This window comes from Symphalangus syndactylus, chromosome 6, assembly GCF_028878055.3.
Source record: "Symphalangus syndactylus isolate Jambi chromosome 6, NHGRI_mSymSyn1-v2.1_pri, whole genome shotgun sequence".
NCBI lineage: Eukaryota > Metazoa > Chordata > Mammalia > Primates > Hylobatidae > Symphalangus > Symphalangus syndactylus.
In genome coordinates this window covers 37,032,121-37,050,038 of record NC_072428.2, presented here as the reverse complement: position 1 = coordinate 37,050,038, position 17,918 = coordinate 37,032,121, and the positions used below count along the sequence as shown (strand labels likewise).

Here is a 17,918-nt window from a genome sequence, read left to right as displayed (position 1 = left end):
TGTTCTTGGCCAAGCAACAGCCTCTCCAAAGCCAATTTTACTTCTGCAAAAGTGGAGCAATCTCAAGGGTCAAAATGGGGGATGGAATGTAGAAACATTCTATAAACTTTGCATATCTAACGGAACCCAGCATGGATACTCTTTACTAAGAATTTGCCTCTGTGATTAGGTAAATTTTAATTTTCTCCCAACAGTGCCCTAACTGGCCAAATGAAAATGCAAACTATATTTTAGAAAAGTTTTAATTTGAACAACTTATGATTAAAAATACGTTTTATAAATAATTTTTCCATAGACTTGATTGAGGATTGTTGCAAACTTTACAAAAAGATACACTGCAACAACAGATGAAAGAAATTACAAAAAATATAGCTACACCCCTATTTAAAAACACAACATTATACATCACACAGCGTTTTCTTTGTGCAAAATGTTTAAGGGAATGCTGTGTTAGGCATGACAAACATATTTACTTAGAGGGAAGTAAACTTTAATACAGTTACTTTGCATAATAGTATAGGCACAGCTAAAATAATGGATTTTTCCCCCTAGAAGTTAATATATCTTAGAGTTCAACATTTTACTTTTATTTTGTAGGACTGAAAGCTAAACTTAGCTTTATACAAATATATGTGTGTGTGTGTGTATATATATATATATATATATATGTATGTATGAAAACAAGTATCTGATTTCACATTGAGCAAATCCCCAACGTATTTACAGTATTTTCAGAGAATGTGTTCTCCAAATCAGTCTGTGTACATTTTCTCTATTAAACAACTCTTTAGAAAATTAAACTAAGTCAACATCTGTTGATTAATGGACATCCTCTGTTGAGACTTCCAGTTTTCGCTGTGGGACAAAGAGAGTTCCAAAGGAGGTTTTATTAGCACCCTCAAAATCCATGCAGGATGAGCTGGTTGGCTTGGTGGGTCCACCTGGGGTACGGAAGAAACTTTCGGCCACTAATTGTGACCCTTTGGGTGTCACAGGAACAGGCTGATTGGAAAGAGAAGAATGGACAAAAGAAGTCAACAGATACACAGTCTTACCAGACTTGGAAGATTGGGCTGGTTGAATGTATTGCACATTGGGAAACTGGCGTATCTTGAAATTGGCGAGGGAAGCTTTGGTGAGTTTTACATTCTCAATTATTTTTGTTAGAGGAGAGACAAAAATCTCATGATAACCCAATAATATGGATGCCTTGGACACTCTTCCTGGGTTCTGGAAGAAACGTAGGCCTTCAATCTCCTGACTCTCCCATCCTTTCCCTCTCCAAAGAGGAAAAGCAAAAGCAAATCTCTTATGACACAGATACTTGGGGCTTAATAATTCTAGGAAAAATTAAATTAAGTAGAAAGTCTCTCACCTGTTGTGCCGCTGTCACAGCAACTGATTGTCCATTTGGCTGGCTCTGGCCTGGGATTGGTGAGTCATAGTTGGTGGCCCTTCCTTGCTGAGTGCCTGCATTTTCTGGTATGACATTAACAGACTCTATTCTTGGAGACACAGGAACAATTCCAGGCCCAGGGCTGGCAGACATCTGCACACTGGGTGAGATGAGTCCCAAGTGCTGCAGGGTGAAGTTTACAATGGCTGAGCTTGGGTTCTGGATGGGAACAGGGTGGCTTGAAGTGAGAGCCGGGCCGTTCCCGACAGGTACGGCTGCCACGGAAGTTGGTGAGACCATTAGCTTCAAAGGTGTTACATGAAAAGAGGGAAAATTAACAGCAGTGAGTTCAGATGATGTCACTGGAATAACACCTGGAAAGAAAAGGGGGAAGATATCTTAAAAGCACAGGCATTTATCCAAGAAGTTGACAAGGCTTAAGTGAACTTGAGACCGGCCCACATCTGGTTAGCGTTTTATGTGCACTCACCTGCAATTGGGGAGCTGTAAATCCTGTGGTTTGGGGAAAGAGCACCTGAGTTTTCTTTACTAGACAAAATGGACTCTGCCCCCAGGGATGAACACTGGGTGAGAGGGATTAGGTATCCTGATGGGAACAAGGTCTAGAAAACAAGGAGGAAGGGTTTATTTTACACACAAATGCAGGAAGAAAAATGGCCACGTGCTTCTTTCAGGACTAATATCCCTTGGTGGTTGCCTCATTGGACCAAAGCCTCCAGCGGTGTGGGCTGCAGGCAGGCTGGCCACCTGGCTCCTAGAGGAGAATACCCTCCCACCCTTTCCAATGCTTGCCCCAAATAATACAGAACATGTTTCTTAAATGCCACCTGTGGTCTTAGGATACCTTTGGATGCTGGCACTGACCCTGCTTAGGGGTAAGGATTCATCCAGCACACCACTCTAACACTGATAACCTAACTCTTGCTACTGGACTCCTTGGTATGATGTAGTAGTAATTGATGGTTCTTGAATTATATAGAACGGTATTTCCCAAAGGGCATTCTGAGGGACCTGAGGTCCATGGATTGCAAACAGGCGTTACCTGATTCTTGGTCAAATATAATTGGAAAATACTGAATTAAACAAAGTCAAATGGTGTCTTTATTAGAGAATTTCCAAGAGACTTTAATGGTGGCATGCCTTAAAAATCTCCAAGTGGGGTGCACAGCAGGTAGCATTTCCCAAACTATTTGGCAACTATATTTTCAGTAGGCAATTAAGGAGGACTAGTATTCTAAGGAAACACTTTAACTGACATTGATTTAGAGAAAGGGGGCTAAACTATTGGCCATGGGCCAATTCCCACTCCCTGCCTGTTTTTATAAATAAAGTTTTATTGGAAAACAATCATACTCATTCATTTATGTACTGCCTATAGCAACTTTCCTGCTACAATGGCAGAGTTGAATAGGTGCAACAGAGCCCATATGGCCTTAAAACCCAAAAAATGTCTACTATCTGGCCCTTTAAAGAATGTTTGCTGGCCCCTGATTTAAAACAGAAATTATATAAGTAAAGATTTCTTTCTAGTACTGCTTGCTCTAATGAAACAAGCAGTCTTAAAATATGCAAAGTACACCAGAGTTAAAAAAATTACAAATAAGAGAACTGATTAATTCATATTAGAGACGCACATGCCATTGAGCAAAAGCTTTAGGCAATAAAGTTATATCGCAACTAGAAAAGGCCCAAGGGTAGGGTTGCATGTACCTCCCAACATGCCTGTTAGGTCACTGTACTTTTCCAAACAGAAAAGGTTTACATGGGTGGCTGAACTGCATGAAAAGTCTGCTTTAGCCTTACCATGAGTGGGACTGGCAAAAGCTAAAAACTGCTCTTATAAACTAGGGACCTCCTTTTATCTTCCTTCAGACCTTTCTTCTCTCCATTGTCAAAACAAGTTTAATCTAGTTGTTAATAGGTCTTTTCCTTGGGAACCAGGAAATTCAGAATCCACAAAGCTAAAACTATACTACAAGTTTTAATTTTGTTTCTTAGTTACTTTGTCCCACTCAAAATCTCTACTAGTAGGTGCCTTGAAAACTGCAGGAAGCGAGAATTTTTAAGGGGCAAATTTAGGTGCTTTATGAAGACCTGCTCTCTATTAGCTTTAGTTATAGTCTCTCATGGTACAAATTATTCTGATTGCTGGTTTAACTCTTTCAAGTCTTCAGTAAAACCCATAGTAATAGAATAATAATTTTTAAATTTCCAACAAACTATATTCATTATAAAATCTTTTAACCGATAATGCCAATTCCCCTTTTTATAAAATAATTAGAACTATTAAATTGCAGAATGAATCTGACATATTTGAACTTGAACTCTTCTAGCCTACAGCAGCCCTCCCACCCCTTCCTCCTATCATGTCATCTTCATTCCTATCATTCACTACCTGATATGTTTGTGTTTATTTGCATACTTATCTTCTTTCCACCCCTAGAAGTATATAAATTCTCAGTAAAAATTTGTTGAATGAATTAACACATGAATCTCTCATCGTTTTTGTTTTGCTCAGGCCATACTAAAAAGAAATGGTTAAAGTGGGCTGGGCATGATGGCAAATGCCTATGATCTCAGCACTTTGGGAGGCCAAGGCGGGCAGACTGCTTGAGCTTAGGAGTTTGAGACCAGCCTGAGCAACATGGCAAAACCCTGTCTCCACAAAAAAATTAAAAATTAGCTGGGCATGGCAGCACACCTGTAGTCTAAGCTACTTGGGAGACTGAGGTGGGAGGATCATTTAAGCCTTGGAGGTCAAGTCTGCAGTGAGCTAAAATCATGCACTCCATTCTGGGTGACAGAGTAAGACCCTGTCTCAAAAGAAAAAAGAAATGGTTAAAGTTTCAGAGATATAAAAAAGAAGCAGGAGTATATGGAAAATCTATCCACTGAAAACTCTAATCCTGAATAACTATGTAAGCAACAGGAGACCATTATTAAATCATACCCATTGGCCAAAAGAAGTTATGGACCTTCCAGAATATTGAAACCTTGTGATTTCCCACTTAGCATATACATTAAATACAAAAGGATACTATGTAAGATGATAGATGTTTTGAATGGTTACCATGAGGCCATCCTCACGGGAAGATTTGACAAACTCTAAGCTTCTTCTTTAATAACAACAGTAACAGATAATACCTTTCAGCTTATAATATGTTTTAAAAGGATCAAACCCTTTTATGTGTATCATCATGGAATAAATTCACTTAACCCCACAAAAGCTATAATATGCCCACAGGCAAGTACCCAAAAGCAATTGCCACCAAAGGCAGGTGCTGGGTTAGATTTGATCCAGAGCACAGTGCTTTATATCCAGTAGGTGATGAGGAAAAACTGATGGAATAAAATCTTTACCGATGCGGAAAAATAAGACATAGAGAAGTAAAATAGCTTGTATCAAGAGCAGGGGCAAAATGAGAGATTAACTTTTACTTGCACATTTAGTGGTATTTATTGGATGATACAGTAATGTCTCTCATATATAATTGTCCTAAGGGAGAAAAATGAGATACTGTATGTAAAAGTGACTAATATCTATTATGTCTGCTATATGATGTGGGTAGGCATCCAATAAATATTAATTCCTTCCTGAACTAATCTCCACTTAGGAAAAAAATTTATCTAGCATGTCAAAATCTCTAGAAACCAATACATGAACTATATCTACAATTTGCCAAGATCAGTTTGATTTTTCTATTTACATAAAATAGAAATTTTGATTTAAATTTTAGGTAGAAAGTAAAAACGGGGAGCAATTTATCTTCTAGGCAACAGATGCCTGTTACATGACATCAAACAAACATTGGGTAATGACTCAGAAAGCAGGAGTTACAGGAACCCTATGCATCCACACGTTCATTTGGGGTTACGTCTGCTTGTAAATTATTTAAGACTTTCATGACAGGTGTTTGCATTCCAGTGTGTGACGGAGAAATGGACTTAAGGACAACCACCCGTGGTACTTTAAAAAGAGAGCAAATAATCCCTTCCTCCAAAGGTTAAAAATGTCCCTGCCGTCATCCCAGCCAGGGCATTAGCTGTTGAGGGCCTCATTTGGATTATGGGATGCTAAGGAACAGTTCCTTGTCTTCTGAGAGAACGCTCTTCGGTAAATTTCACAAGCCACCAATCTTCCTGTAATAGACTAGGGAATTCCTAAAGCTTTGTGCAGTTCAAGGCTGTACTTACTGTGGAGACATTTTCAAGTCCTTTTAGGTCCTCTTTAAATTTCTTTTTGGAACCACTGTCCTCGAGCACGCTTGCCCTCTTTGAGCCTCTTTCTCCAGCTGGCTCCCTGGTTCGGCTCTTTGCCGCTTGCCTCTCTGGTGCTGGCAGCAAGCTTCCAGGCCTGGTAGAGGCACTGGCCTTTGAGGTATCATTGGCTGCCTTCTCAGTGGTGGCATCTGTGGAGTCTTTTGATCCAGTAGCTTTAGAAGAGTGGGTGGTGCACACCGTTGGGCTCAGGCCTTGGGGTGGCGTCACACTTTGGTGGGCTTGAGCGGGCTGCAGGTAGATGGCATAGGATGGGCCTGAAGGGGCCTGAGGTAGGATCAGGGGCACTGCTGATGACAATGGGCTGGGGATCAGGGGAACCACTCCCAGGGGCTGGATGAGGGATGGTGCTGTCAGCTCCATCTCAGCATTCGCTGGGGGGTCCAGAGGGGCTACTGGTTTGCAGGGTCCAGATCTTGCCAGCTGTACTTTCACTTTCTGTCTGGATTCACTAAAAGACAAGATTTAATACACGACATGATGGATATACATTTTTTCTGAACTGTTCTACCGCTTTAAGCCTCCTATTGAAGCCATGCTTTTATGGAACATGCAGATAATTTCTATAATGAGTGAGTATGAGATACAGAAAAGATTAGCTCTCCAGTTCAAGGCTAGTGCTTCTTCTCACATAAAATAAGTAATCCTAATAATGTAATGTAAAAGTAATTCATCCTGTTATTAAAGAGCATTGCCAACCTACCTTGATTGCTCTTCTAACTGCATTTTACAAATAGCTGCGAGCTGAGCCATTTTACTTGGGAAGGGTGCAGAATTCTGAGAACTCTCAGCTGGTAAAATAGAAAGGAAGAGAGCATTGGTCAAAGCTAAAGAACAAATGTTCACACAGATGAAACCTCACTGAAGTCAGAGGAACAGAGAGGGCACCTCTCCTCAAAGTTGCATAGCGATTAAACAATAAACCCCACAAATGACTTTTTAAATTTATACATTAGTTAGGCTTCAAGAGGGTTTGGGTATATAGATATTGAAATAATTCTCTGACAACTATTGCAAGGATCAAGTAAGCTGAAAAAATGAGATAAAAGGGAATTCTTCCTAGCAGATCCCTGACATTCCTGAAAACATACCTTTGTTGGTCTTGATAGGGCTACTGGGCGCAGAATTTATCTTTCTCCGATCACTTTCTATACTCTTTACCAATTTGATAAGAGATGGGTGTCGAGTAAAGTTTGGTTTCCCACGTGTGGAAAAGAGGTTTTTGGCACAGTTCTCTTTTGAAGACCGTCTCACCTCCAAATCAGAGGGAGTAAAAGGAATGACTGGGCTGGAGCCTGAAACAGAAAATGTCTGTGTATTAAAACCTGGATGGCTCAGTTTGCTTTTGGGATATGAAATAAAACAATTTTAGGAATAAAAGTGGCAAGGTACAGAGCACCGACCATGTGCCTATCACTGTTCTAAGGGCTTTACAAAGAAAGCCTTGTTTATCTTATTAAATGAATTCTGAGACACAATATTTCCTACATTAGCATTTCTGAAACTGCACTATATCTGATAACCAGTGGTGTGCTAGAGTATAGTTATTAGTGATTTTTCTTTCTTAGTGATATAGAAAGAATTGTGCATCTTACAATCGGTGGAGTCTTAGATCTGATGAAATATGGGTGATCCTCACAGCTCCATGAAGTAACTATTCCTCAAGACATGCAGCCCTGTGTCGGAGATGAGAGCTCTGACCCACACAGACATTAACCTACTGGTTCAAGGTCTCTCAACTGGGAGCATGTGGGCCTGGGATATGAACCTGGTCAATATGGCCCCAGAACTTTCACTCCAAATTCCTGCATCAAAGGACCTCTCTCTGAGATTATACCAAAATCACAGTAACTCCACTGAGGTGCTATTGTTCTTCCCGTTTCACCAATGAGAAAACTAATCCTCAAAGAAGTAGCTTGTCTTAGGCTGCAAAGCCAGAGTGGCAGGGCTGGGAATGGAACTTAAGTTTCCCTCTGTCTCCATGGCCCATGTTCTTGTCATTTTCGATGATTCTGGGTGGGGATCTTTGGTAGGATGCAAAATGTCAGCATCGCAGAGTTAAGATGAAGACTAGAAATATCTACTTTGAAACCAGAGTGAACTTATTTTATATTCTCAGTGGGCACAGGTTCTGTTGTGGTCACTGTGCCGCATAGCAGCAACAGTGTTTTATGCTTTGTGGTGCTTTCAACTTTCCGAATCCTTTCACATACAGATTCTACTTCTTGAACACAGGGTGGGAGGTTGTTATGGATCTTGGTTTGCTGATGGAGCCAGTAGCCAAACTTCTATATTGCCATTCATCTTGAATCATCTTTTCAATCATATATATCTTTTCCATGTGGGGTTTTGAGTAGGAAGGGGAAGGGAAAATATCTCCCAATGTGCATTAATTCAAAATAATAAAGCAGGATAAAGAAAATGTGGTACATATACACCATGGAATACTATGCAGCCATAAAAAGAAATGAGATCATATCCTCTGCGGGACATGGACGGAGCTGGAAGCCATCATCCTCAGCAAACTAACATAGGAACAGAAAACCGAACACCACATGTTCTCACTCATAAGTGGGAGTTGAACAATGAGAACACACGGACACAGGGAGGGGAATAACACACACTGGAAATTAAAAATTAAAAACACACACACACATAAATAATAAAGCAAAGGGTGAAAGAAAAAAATACATACCACTGGTATTTGGACTGATTTCTGGGCCGGTCCATTTAAAAGCTGGTTTTCGGCCTCTTTCCTCTGTAACATGAACTTTCTTGATAAGATCCAGGCTACTCAGAACATTAGCTATATCATACAACCTCCTAATTTTTGCTGGGAAAAAAAGTATATATACCACTTAATGGAATAATGAAAAGATCAAAGAATTTTCCTTCAGAAGGACTTCATGTATATTCTAAGAGCTGTCTTAACCATCAATGTCAGACAGACAAACATCTGCCTCCTTTTAAGTTCTTCTGGTGATACAGCTTTAATTAAGATAAAAAAGTTTTAAATATTTAAAAGACTCAATTACTGCTAGTACTCAGTGTTAAAATGACAATAGCATATGTTGACAAAGGAAAAATGACTTGATGAGATCACCCTATCTGAAACTATGTTACAGACTGTTTCAAAAATAAAAAGTCACCATTCCTGGGTATCTTCTAATGAGGATTCAGAAGAATTTTATGAACAGAGAAATAAAAGTATCTGTGATAAATGTCTTGCTTTTCTGCTTATAATAGCTTATAACAAAATTTATTTACTATCGCAGCATAGAAAATTCTGTACCCCATCAACATGTGTAATTTTTTAATATTGTCTTTATGTAACATGCAAAACATAGATCTGTGAACTTGACAAACCTCACATATCTTAAAGAGTTTTGTTACAAAAAGTCTGTTTTTTACTGCCATCTTGATAGTACAAATTACAAATCGAGTCTCCTTCCTAGCCATACCAGAAGGTTCTGAATTCCCTGGGGATTCAGTAACTTACACCTCTGCAGTTCCTGGAATAGTTTTCAAGGCTATGACTAACCAGTGAAACAAAGATGAAAACTATCCGGTGACTCACAAAAGGCAAGTAACCCCTCAGTAGTATCAGGACGTGTTTTCTGAAATTGCGGATCTCCCGATCTCCCGAGCCAAGTGCCCCTCCCTATCCTCCGAGTACTTCTTTCCACACCCTTCCTGCAAAGTCTGGTGTAATGGTGAGGGCATAGCTCTTTTGTTAGGAATCCAATCTACAGTCCCTTCCCAATTTTGAGCAGGTAATCTAGCTAAAACCATTCTTTCAAAATGGCAGACTACCTGTGCTGCAGGTCACTTCTGGGGACAATTTTATGAGTCATTTATAAACCCTCTATATCAGCATCAGTGGAAGGAGACCCGGGTGCAGACCCACTTTACAATTTACTCTAATTTAGAGCTTACACAGAACAGATTCTTCTAGTGTTTACTTTTTTTTTTTTTTTTGAGACGGAGTCTTGCTCTGTCCCCCAGGCTGGAGTGCAGTGGCGCGATCTCGGCTCACTGCAAGCTCCGCCTCCCAGGTTCACGCCATTCTCCTGCCTCAGCCTCCTGAGTAGCTGGGACTACAGGTGCCCGCCACCACGCCCGGCTAATTTTTTTGTATTTTTAGTAGAGACGGGGTTTCACTGTGTTAGCCAGGATGGTCTGGATCTCCTGACCTCATGATCCGCCCTCCTCGGCCTCCCAAAGTGCTGAGATTACAGGCTTCGGCCACCGCGCCTGGCCGTGTTTACTTCTGAGAACAATGTTACAATATCAAATGAAGCAATGTGTCAAATAAGAGTAGTGATACTTGGCCAGGCGCGGTAGCTCAAGCCTGTAATTCCAGCACTTTGGGAGGCCGAGGTGGATGGATCACGAGGTCAAGAGATCGAGATCCTCCTGGCCAATATGGTGAAACCCCGTCTCTACCAAAAATATAAAAATTAGCCGGGCATGGTGGCGTGCGCCTGTAATCCCAGCTACTCTGGAGGCCGAGGCAGGAGAATCGCTGGAACCCGGGAGGCGGATGTTGCAGTGAGCCTAGATCTCGCCACTGCACTCCAGCCTAGCAAAAGAGTGAGACTCCGTCTAAAAAAAAAGAGTAGTGATACTTATGTATCATAACAAGTTAGCTAAATCAATAATTATCATGGCTTCTGGGGAGAAGTGAAGATATAAAAACATAAAACATAATTAGAGAAATCTGTTTATGCACCTATGTTTCCTAATTTGTAAATGAGTTTATGACAGATTTTATTGTTTAAGAATAGGTTCAAAAATCCATGGCAGTCATGACACTTACTTTTAAACTTGCTTTTATCCAAATCTTCCACATGGTCCTCCCCAATTAAAATCTTGGCAGCAACTTCTAGGCTTACTATCTGAGGCGTTGACACCAAAAACAGCATCACAAATTTCTGGCTCATTACCCTTAAAGACTTGTCTTTGCGGCTGTTTACAGAAGCTTTAGAGAAGGATGAGGATTAGAGAATTAAAATTCATAAAGGGACAAGTGACTTCTAAAGTAACAAGGCTAAAAATACCACCACCTGATCATACAGCTGACAACTGTGGCATCTGAACATTAAAGGCAGCAGTAGCTTTAGAGCCGTGTTCTCCAGAGAACCTTTTCCTTAGACAGAGGACAAATGCCATGCCGCCTGGAGTTTTCACTACCATCTCTCACCTGCCCGAAATTCCACTCCAGGGAGTTCCACAAAACACATGTCTGGGTGTCCATTTGGGCCAGTGTTTGATTTGATGATATGATCCTCTATACCATAACTCTTAATAAAGTCAAACTCTTGCTCATATTCTTTCTTTTTGATCATCATAATCTGCTCGGCGTACTTATTCTCCTCCCCGACGCTCTTCAAGGTGCCAAGGGTTTTGTTGAGATTGTGTCGCCCGTGCCAAGTGTACCTGTTTTTGGCGAGGCGGCTCACCATATGTAAACTCTCTAGGACGTTCACGATATCGTAAATGCGTCGACGTTCAACATCTACAAAGAAAGTGCAATTGTGTGTTACAGATTTTTGTAACATGTTTAGAATTGAATAGCTTTTTCTTCCATGGTTTATTAGTCAGTAGGTCCTGGATAATATCACTTTCCTAACTGCAAGTGCACATAGCCAACAAATACTGTGAAGGTGAGAAAGACATGTCCTTGCTTTCCAAGGGTACAAATCATTTAATGAGGGCGTAAGACGTGCTACACAGCTTTAGGAAGTTTTCACCCTAAACTTGTGAAGTAGGTATTATGATCTGCACTTTAAAAAGGATGAGAAAGGCTGGGCGTGGTGGCTCACGCCTGTAATCCCAGCACTTTGGGAGGCCGAGGCGGGCGGATCACAAGGTCAGGAGATGGCGACCATCCTGGCTAACAAGGTGAAACCCCGTCTCTACTAAAAATACAAAAAATTAGCTGGGCGTGGTGGCGGGCGCCTGTAGTCCCAGCTACTCAGGAGGCTGAGACAGGAGAATGGCGTGAACCTGGGAGGCGGAGCTTGCAGTGATCCGAGATCGCGCCACTGCACTCCAGCCTGGGCGAAAGAGCAAGACTCCGTCTCAAAAAAAAAAAAAAAACAAAAAGATGAGAAAACAGAGGCTCAGACCAGCTAAGTAGCTCACCCCAAAAGAGCTAGCAAGTAGCAAACCAAGTCTTTAAAACTCTACATCTCACACTTTCCAACCACTTCCAATACATACACGTACACACACACCCATATAATGATCATACGATAGAAACAAAATGCTGAGATTTCAGGAAAGTACAAAAACCATGATGTAGTTTTTAAAAACTTACATAAAAATAAAATATGCCTTTTTGGGTCTAATTTTGCTTACTTTCTAGCTATCACTAACAATGTGATATTAGTAATTCTGTGACTGTCATCTATCTATTTAAATTGGGTTTTCAATATTCTGTAATGTTAGAATTCTCTTCGTTCAAGAAACTTAATTTCAATTTAAATATTTGATGAGATCAGCCTTTCTGGGAAAGTGATCAATAAAACACTATTTTAATAAGGGTGCATCCTACTGACCTCTTGCGGTTCCTGGAACCTGCCAGATATGCACTTGCTTTGTACTGGCTGTTCCTTCTGCCTGGAACCCCTCTCCCTGATGTCCTTACAGCTCCCTACCTTGCTTCTTTCAAGTCCTTGCCCAGATGTCACCTTCTCAACAAAGCCTGATCTGACCACTTATGGCAAAGCACCTCCCCAGCACTCCTGATCCCTTGATCCTGATCTACAATTTATTTTTCCACTATGCGCGTTACCTTCTAGCATGTATTATCCTTACTTACTTCCTATATCCTTTACTCAGTATCTGTTGCCCCACTAGAATACAGGTTCTAAGAGAGAAGAGATTTTGCCCTTTTTGTTTATGGATGTATCCCAGGCTCCTACAACATTGCCTGACACATAGTAGGAGAAGATTAATAGATATTTGCTGAATTAACAGGTACATCCTACCCAGCTACCATTAAGCACATATGAAAAGTAGATGAATCTAAATGGCATATTCTTAAAATGTGAAATAAAGTTGATATTTACAAATGTATTAGAAGGGCAACTTTTCTTCATGGGGTGATTGCTTTGTATTAAAATGTATTGTCTTGCACAGCACATCACTTCACAGGTTTAGATTAAGATACCCACATGACTCCAAAAGTACCCCAAATTTGCCACAGGCCCCTTTTTAGCTCCAAATACATTCAGGTCTTTGAACAGAGGAGTAAAAAAGGGGCAGGAGGAATAACTTGTGCCCCACACAAAACACTCAGAAAACTAGTCCTCAGAATAGTGCTGAAGGTCCAGGAGCGCATAGGTCTTGTTCCCACTCACAGAAGCTGATCCTCAGCGTCAGCTAGGAAGATAACCATTCATTAGCCTGATTCTTCAAGAACAGCAAGGAGAGCAATGAGGCAAAAGTTCACAGTTGTAACTTTGTGAAACAAGTCATAAGACAATATTGCCTTTCTTTAAAGCTTCAGAGACAACTGTAGTCAGAAGCAACCTCCATTGTGACTTTTCTGCCTCCAAGATTTGCTGAAATTTGCAACTACTTGCCTTCATTCTTACATTAGAAGAGGGCTTTAGAGATAAAAAATTTCCATGTCGCCTTATTTGTGTCGTTTACAAACACTGGCTAGATGAGTGGGGGTCTGAAAGAGTTAAGTCCATAAAGCCACTTTAATTATTAATTCTTTCAGTGAGTTCTTTGCATACTTACTAAGTTCCTCTGCCACTTCGTCAAGGCAGATGTCATTATTCACAGCAGGGTTGGGATAATTGGGATACCGTGCTAAGAACTTATGACACAATAATCCTAAACTTTTCTCTTTTCGACTTGGTTGGGATTTCTCAAATTCATCTCCAGATAGGTGTTCCTACAAAGGAAAAGGTAAACAATGTCTTATTCTAAAATAAAGTTTGACAGATTTATTAGGGGCATCTGTGCTCGATGACTAACACCAACTTACACACGCTTAGCTTCAACAGCTGCAAAGTCTGGATGGGAGAAAAGGTTGGGGGGCCAGTACAAAATGCTTGGCAAACCTGAAAGGAAAGCCTGAAACGAAAATAACGCAAAGGTTCAGAATTCCCAGTGCTGTATTTCTTGGGGTCCAAACCTTTCTGGTGCTCTGAAGGAAATTAGTAACAGCCTTCGGGTGGTGATGCTTTAAATTGCTGGCACTTCTCTAATAGCTACAACCCCCTGCAACAAATTCCCCAGCCTCTAACCAGTCCTCTGAAAACCTACGTGTATACAGTCTTTGGCCTCAGGTAATCCACTTCTGTTGTCAAACAAACCCCTTTTCTGATCTCTGTTGCGGATCTCAGGGCTCACAGCACTGATGAGCATTTTCAGGTTGGCTGTCGGTGTCCACGGCTCTCCCTGAGAGCCTTCCTTGGGCTTGGTGGGTGTGGTTAAAGGGCCAAAGTCAGGCTGGATCGCTGCCAACACGATATTTGCTGTGGTGGATTCTTTCAGAGGTGTTTTCATTAGTCCCCTTTTATGTGGCTCACAAAAGAGATTTTCCTGGTTTAAAAAATGTAAATAATTAAATCCATGGTAAAACCGGATTTATCAGACAGCTTGGATTCTAGAAATTGCATAACGAATGGAATCATGCCAAGGAAAAAATGTCTAATGAGATTGCAGAGTTGAGGAAATTAATAACTGTATTCTAATGGTCATGTGATATGTATTGTCAATTCTAATAATTACATTTCCCATTTTTAATTTTGCAATAAGGGATAAATATTTTCACCTTATGTTTCAACCACTGAAAAAACAACTTTAGTTAAGACTTATAATTTTAATTGTATTTTGAAATAGTTTTAGATTTAGAGAACAGAAGCAAAGACAGTATAGAGTTCCCAAATGCCCTTCACTCAGCTTCCCCTAATTGGACTGACAATGTTAAATGATCAAACTCCTAGAAATGACTTTTGTTTACTCATGGCACTGTAATAAGTAAAGGCCTACAGTGCAGAAATTCTTATCCGCCTAGCATAATGGCTGCATGCAGTGGGTGCTAAATAAAATACCACTGAAGAGTCAGAGAGACAAGGAGACAAGAGTGACGGATAGCATATGGTCAGATTTATCAGGGAAATCTAGAGTGTCCAACAGCAGGATTTCTGACCAGAAAAGTCTGCTCTTTGAACATCCACTCCCTCATTTTACAGATAGAGAAAATGGGGCTCGGAGAAGTAAAATGATTAGGTTGGTACAAAGTAATTGTGGCTTTTGCTATTGAAAGTAATGGCAAAAACAGCAATTATGTTTGCACCAACCTAACAGCTACCTAAGACCACAAAGCTAGATCCTGGCAGAAGCAGGATAGCCACTGAGACAAAAGGGTAAATTAACAGCAGTTCATAAATAAGGCTAATGGGGACTATGTTCCTTCCAGTTTTGGACACCAGGGACTTCACACACTACTCCCATCTTTATCTATTTTAAAGAAAATGCTTGGAACAGCAATAAGTAAAATAATAGGCAGACCAAATAACTTTAAGAACATGGATTAATGGGACATGTTGTGACATCTTGGGTTTATCAAGTGCATTTCCATTTGTATGTTCATGGAATCCTGCATTCCTAGCTTGCAGAAGAGAAGATGCAGGCTGAGAGAGGTCACACAGGAGTGGAACCCGGATATTTTTACTCCAAGTATGGTGCTCTTCTTACATGGAAGTCAGTGTGGTGGACCCAACAGGAGCTCCTTGCCAGTATGTGCATCTGAGATGTGCTGATCTGAGAATAGGCTTTTTCTTTGCCTCAGATTATCAGAAGCAATAGTAATTCTCTTATTTGACTAACATCTAAAACTATTAGGAAATGTGCATGTAAGTTCACTTTTTTTAACCTATCAGTAGTTGGACACCCCCCACAGACAATTCTTTTGTAATTTTACAAAATGTCTGCCCCCTAAACAGAGCATTTTGCAGATCCCATAAATAAGCTGCCAATTTGGTAAAAAGTTATCTTAAAAAGAAATTCAGTCTCCAATCATGTCAAATGCCCTTTCTGAATTCCAGTTGTTCAAGAATCCTCAGAAATGTTGTAATGAAACTAACGAATTTTTGAAGAGGGGTAGGTTTGCCCCTTTACAATCTTTCTAGTTTTTAATGATTTGGTAGCTGTCTCAGACATAAACAGAGAAAAGGTATTTTTAAGAACAATAAAATTTGTTAGTTTCATTACAACATTTCTGAGGATTCTTGAACAACTGGAATTCAGAAAGGGCATTTGACATGATTGGAGACTGAATTTCTTTCTAAGATAATTTTCATTTTTTAAACTATATTAATTAAATTAGTATATATTTTAAACTATATATTTTTGAAATTATAAGATAAAGTTCATTTTTTCCAGGTTTTTACAGAGGCTAACAAAGGATGTGGCATTAAGAAGATATATTGGATAGGGAAAAATCATGGAGTTAAATCAGGATGATACTGAATTTAAAATTGCAATGATGAATACTGAAGTTATAAAGTACCTTTTCGTTCTCCATTCTGTAAATTCCTCATACATTTAGAGTTTAAAAATGACAAATCTGGAGTTCCTCCCCAAATCCCGATGGCTCAAGTAGTCCAATCAACTGTACTAGAAGTTTTAATATCCTTAAAGAAAAAAGGAAATAGAAAAACTTAGAGAAAAACAAGAACCAAAAGATCTGTTGAAAATTCCTTCACGGACAAGAGGGTACGGAAACAAAGACTAACGAAAAATGACAAACTAGATTTGCATTTTATTCTCGACCAGAGATCGCCCCACTGAGCGGAGAACGCCAACAAATGCCAGTAAGTTCCTTCAGCAAACGGATCGGCTGTCCTAAGGCTTCAAGCAACCCACAGAATTTCTAGTGACAGCCCTCTCCCATCGGTAGAAAAGGCGGGCCATTCTCCGGACCCCAGCAAATACTTTAGGAAGCACCCACCTGTTCGCAGATCAGGGCTCCGGACTAAGCGCACGAGCCCAGGTCCCGGCTGAGCGCACGCGACCCCAAGTAACTGGGTACAAGTCTGCATCTAGATGCCTGGATTTCTCCCCTTACACACACATGCACAGGCTCAGCAGTAAAGTCGTGGGAGGTCGCTTGACAGGAAAGTTCCAAATTCAGTCCCAAAGCTCCAAGCATGCAGTTGGGCATTTAAAGAGAGTCTTATAATTAAGACTTTTTTTTAATTTAAAAAAGGGCTTCCTTAAAGACACAAAGCACTATTTACTCCCTATTCGGGTGGCCAGTTCACACCACGGCGTTAGACTCCAACTTGGAAGGCCGTATTTGCCCAATAAGGCAAGCAGGTACGGTCCCCCGGCCGCCACTCACTCGGTGCACTTCCCCCAACTTTCGGCCAAAGGCCCCTCCCCCAGGCCCTGTCCGCCCGCCGCAGTCCCGACAGTTCCCGGACAGCATCACCGTGGTTTCCAGGACAACAATTCCCGACCAATCAGAGGGCCGGAAGCGGGCCTGCGATTGGCCGACGGCGCCAGGGGCGGGGCCGGACCTTCCGCCTTCGATTTAAAAATTTGGCGCGGAAAGTCGGACCGTGGCCGGCGCCTCCCCTTAGCTGCGCGGGGCCTGAGCGCGGGCAAACCCGCGCCCGGAACCACGGCATCCCCGCCCCTCCCCCTCGTTCGCCCCCGCCCCTCTGCGCGGGAGCTCAGCTCCTCCCTTACGGCCCCCAGCGGAGCGGGAGGCGGGAAACGGCCGCCGCCGCCGCCGCCGCCACCAGCCCGAGCCCTCTCCCGGTGCCGTGTCGCCCGGGCGCCGCGCCCCTCTGCGTCCCGCTGACCTGTCAGTCCACCTCACGGCGGGAGCCGGCGGGGGCTGAGCCGGGACTCGTCAGCACCGCTGCGCCTCTCAGGCCCGGGAGCCCGCGTATCTGGCAGTCAGTCTTTCCGCAGCGCCGAGGTGGGTGCCGGAGAGAGACGCCGGGACCGGGACTGGCGGGCCGGCTGGCGGGCAGAGGGAGCGTGACCGTCCAGGAGCAGCCAAGCCCCCGATTTGAAATTAACCCGCTCCCGGCGCGAGCGGATACCGCGGGCGGGGAGGGCCGCTCCCCTCCCCCACGCCCGCTCGCCCCGGCCCCGGCCCCCGCGCGCCAATCCGAGCCTCCCTACCGTAGCCGCCGGCGAATCGGTGCAGGCGCCGCCCTCCGCTCCCGCCTCTACGGCAGAG

At 42.0% G+C, this 17,918-nt stretch overlaps 1 protein-coding gene across 5 annotated transcripts; it reads right to left on the bottom strand.

Moving 5' to 3' along the window:
- Window positions 1-226: 226 nt before the first annotated feature.
- Window positions 227-17,818, bottom strand: E2F8 (E2F transcription factor 8). 5 transcript variants are annotated; one of them, XM_063641916.1, is made up of 14 exons: window positions 17,533-17,654; window positions 16,674-16,831; window positions 16,233-16,356; window positions 13,982-14,260; window positions 13,451-13,607; window positions 10,899-11,213; window positions 10,515-10,676; window positions 8,391-8,528; window positions 6,787-6,990; window positions 6,399-6,486; window positions 5,612-6,146; window positions 1,887-2,019; window positions 1,376-1,770; window positions 227-1,002 (listed from the first exon to the last, which is right to left on the bottom strand). In XM_063641916.1, the coding sequence occupies exons 3-14, from the start codon at window positions 16,245-16,247 to the stop codon at window positions 820-822; spliced, it is 2,604 nt and encodes an 867-aa protein (XP_063497986.1). In that variant the 5' UTR covers window positions 16,248-16,356; window positions 16,674-16,831; window positions 17,533-17,654; the 3' UTR covers window positions 227-819. The 5 variants fall into 5 exon arrangements, with proteins under 5 accessions (XP_063497986.1, XP_055138136.1, XP_063497987.1 ...); XM_055282161.2 differs by lacking the exon at window positions 16,674-16,831 and having other exon boundaries at window positions 17,533-17,818; XM_063641917.1 differs by lacking the exons at window positions 1,887-2,019; window positions 16,674-16,831 and having other exon boundaries at window positions 1,376-1,699; window positions 17,533-17,789.
- Window positions 17,819-17,918: the final 100 nt, after the last annotated feature.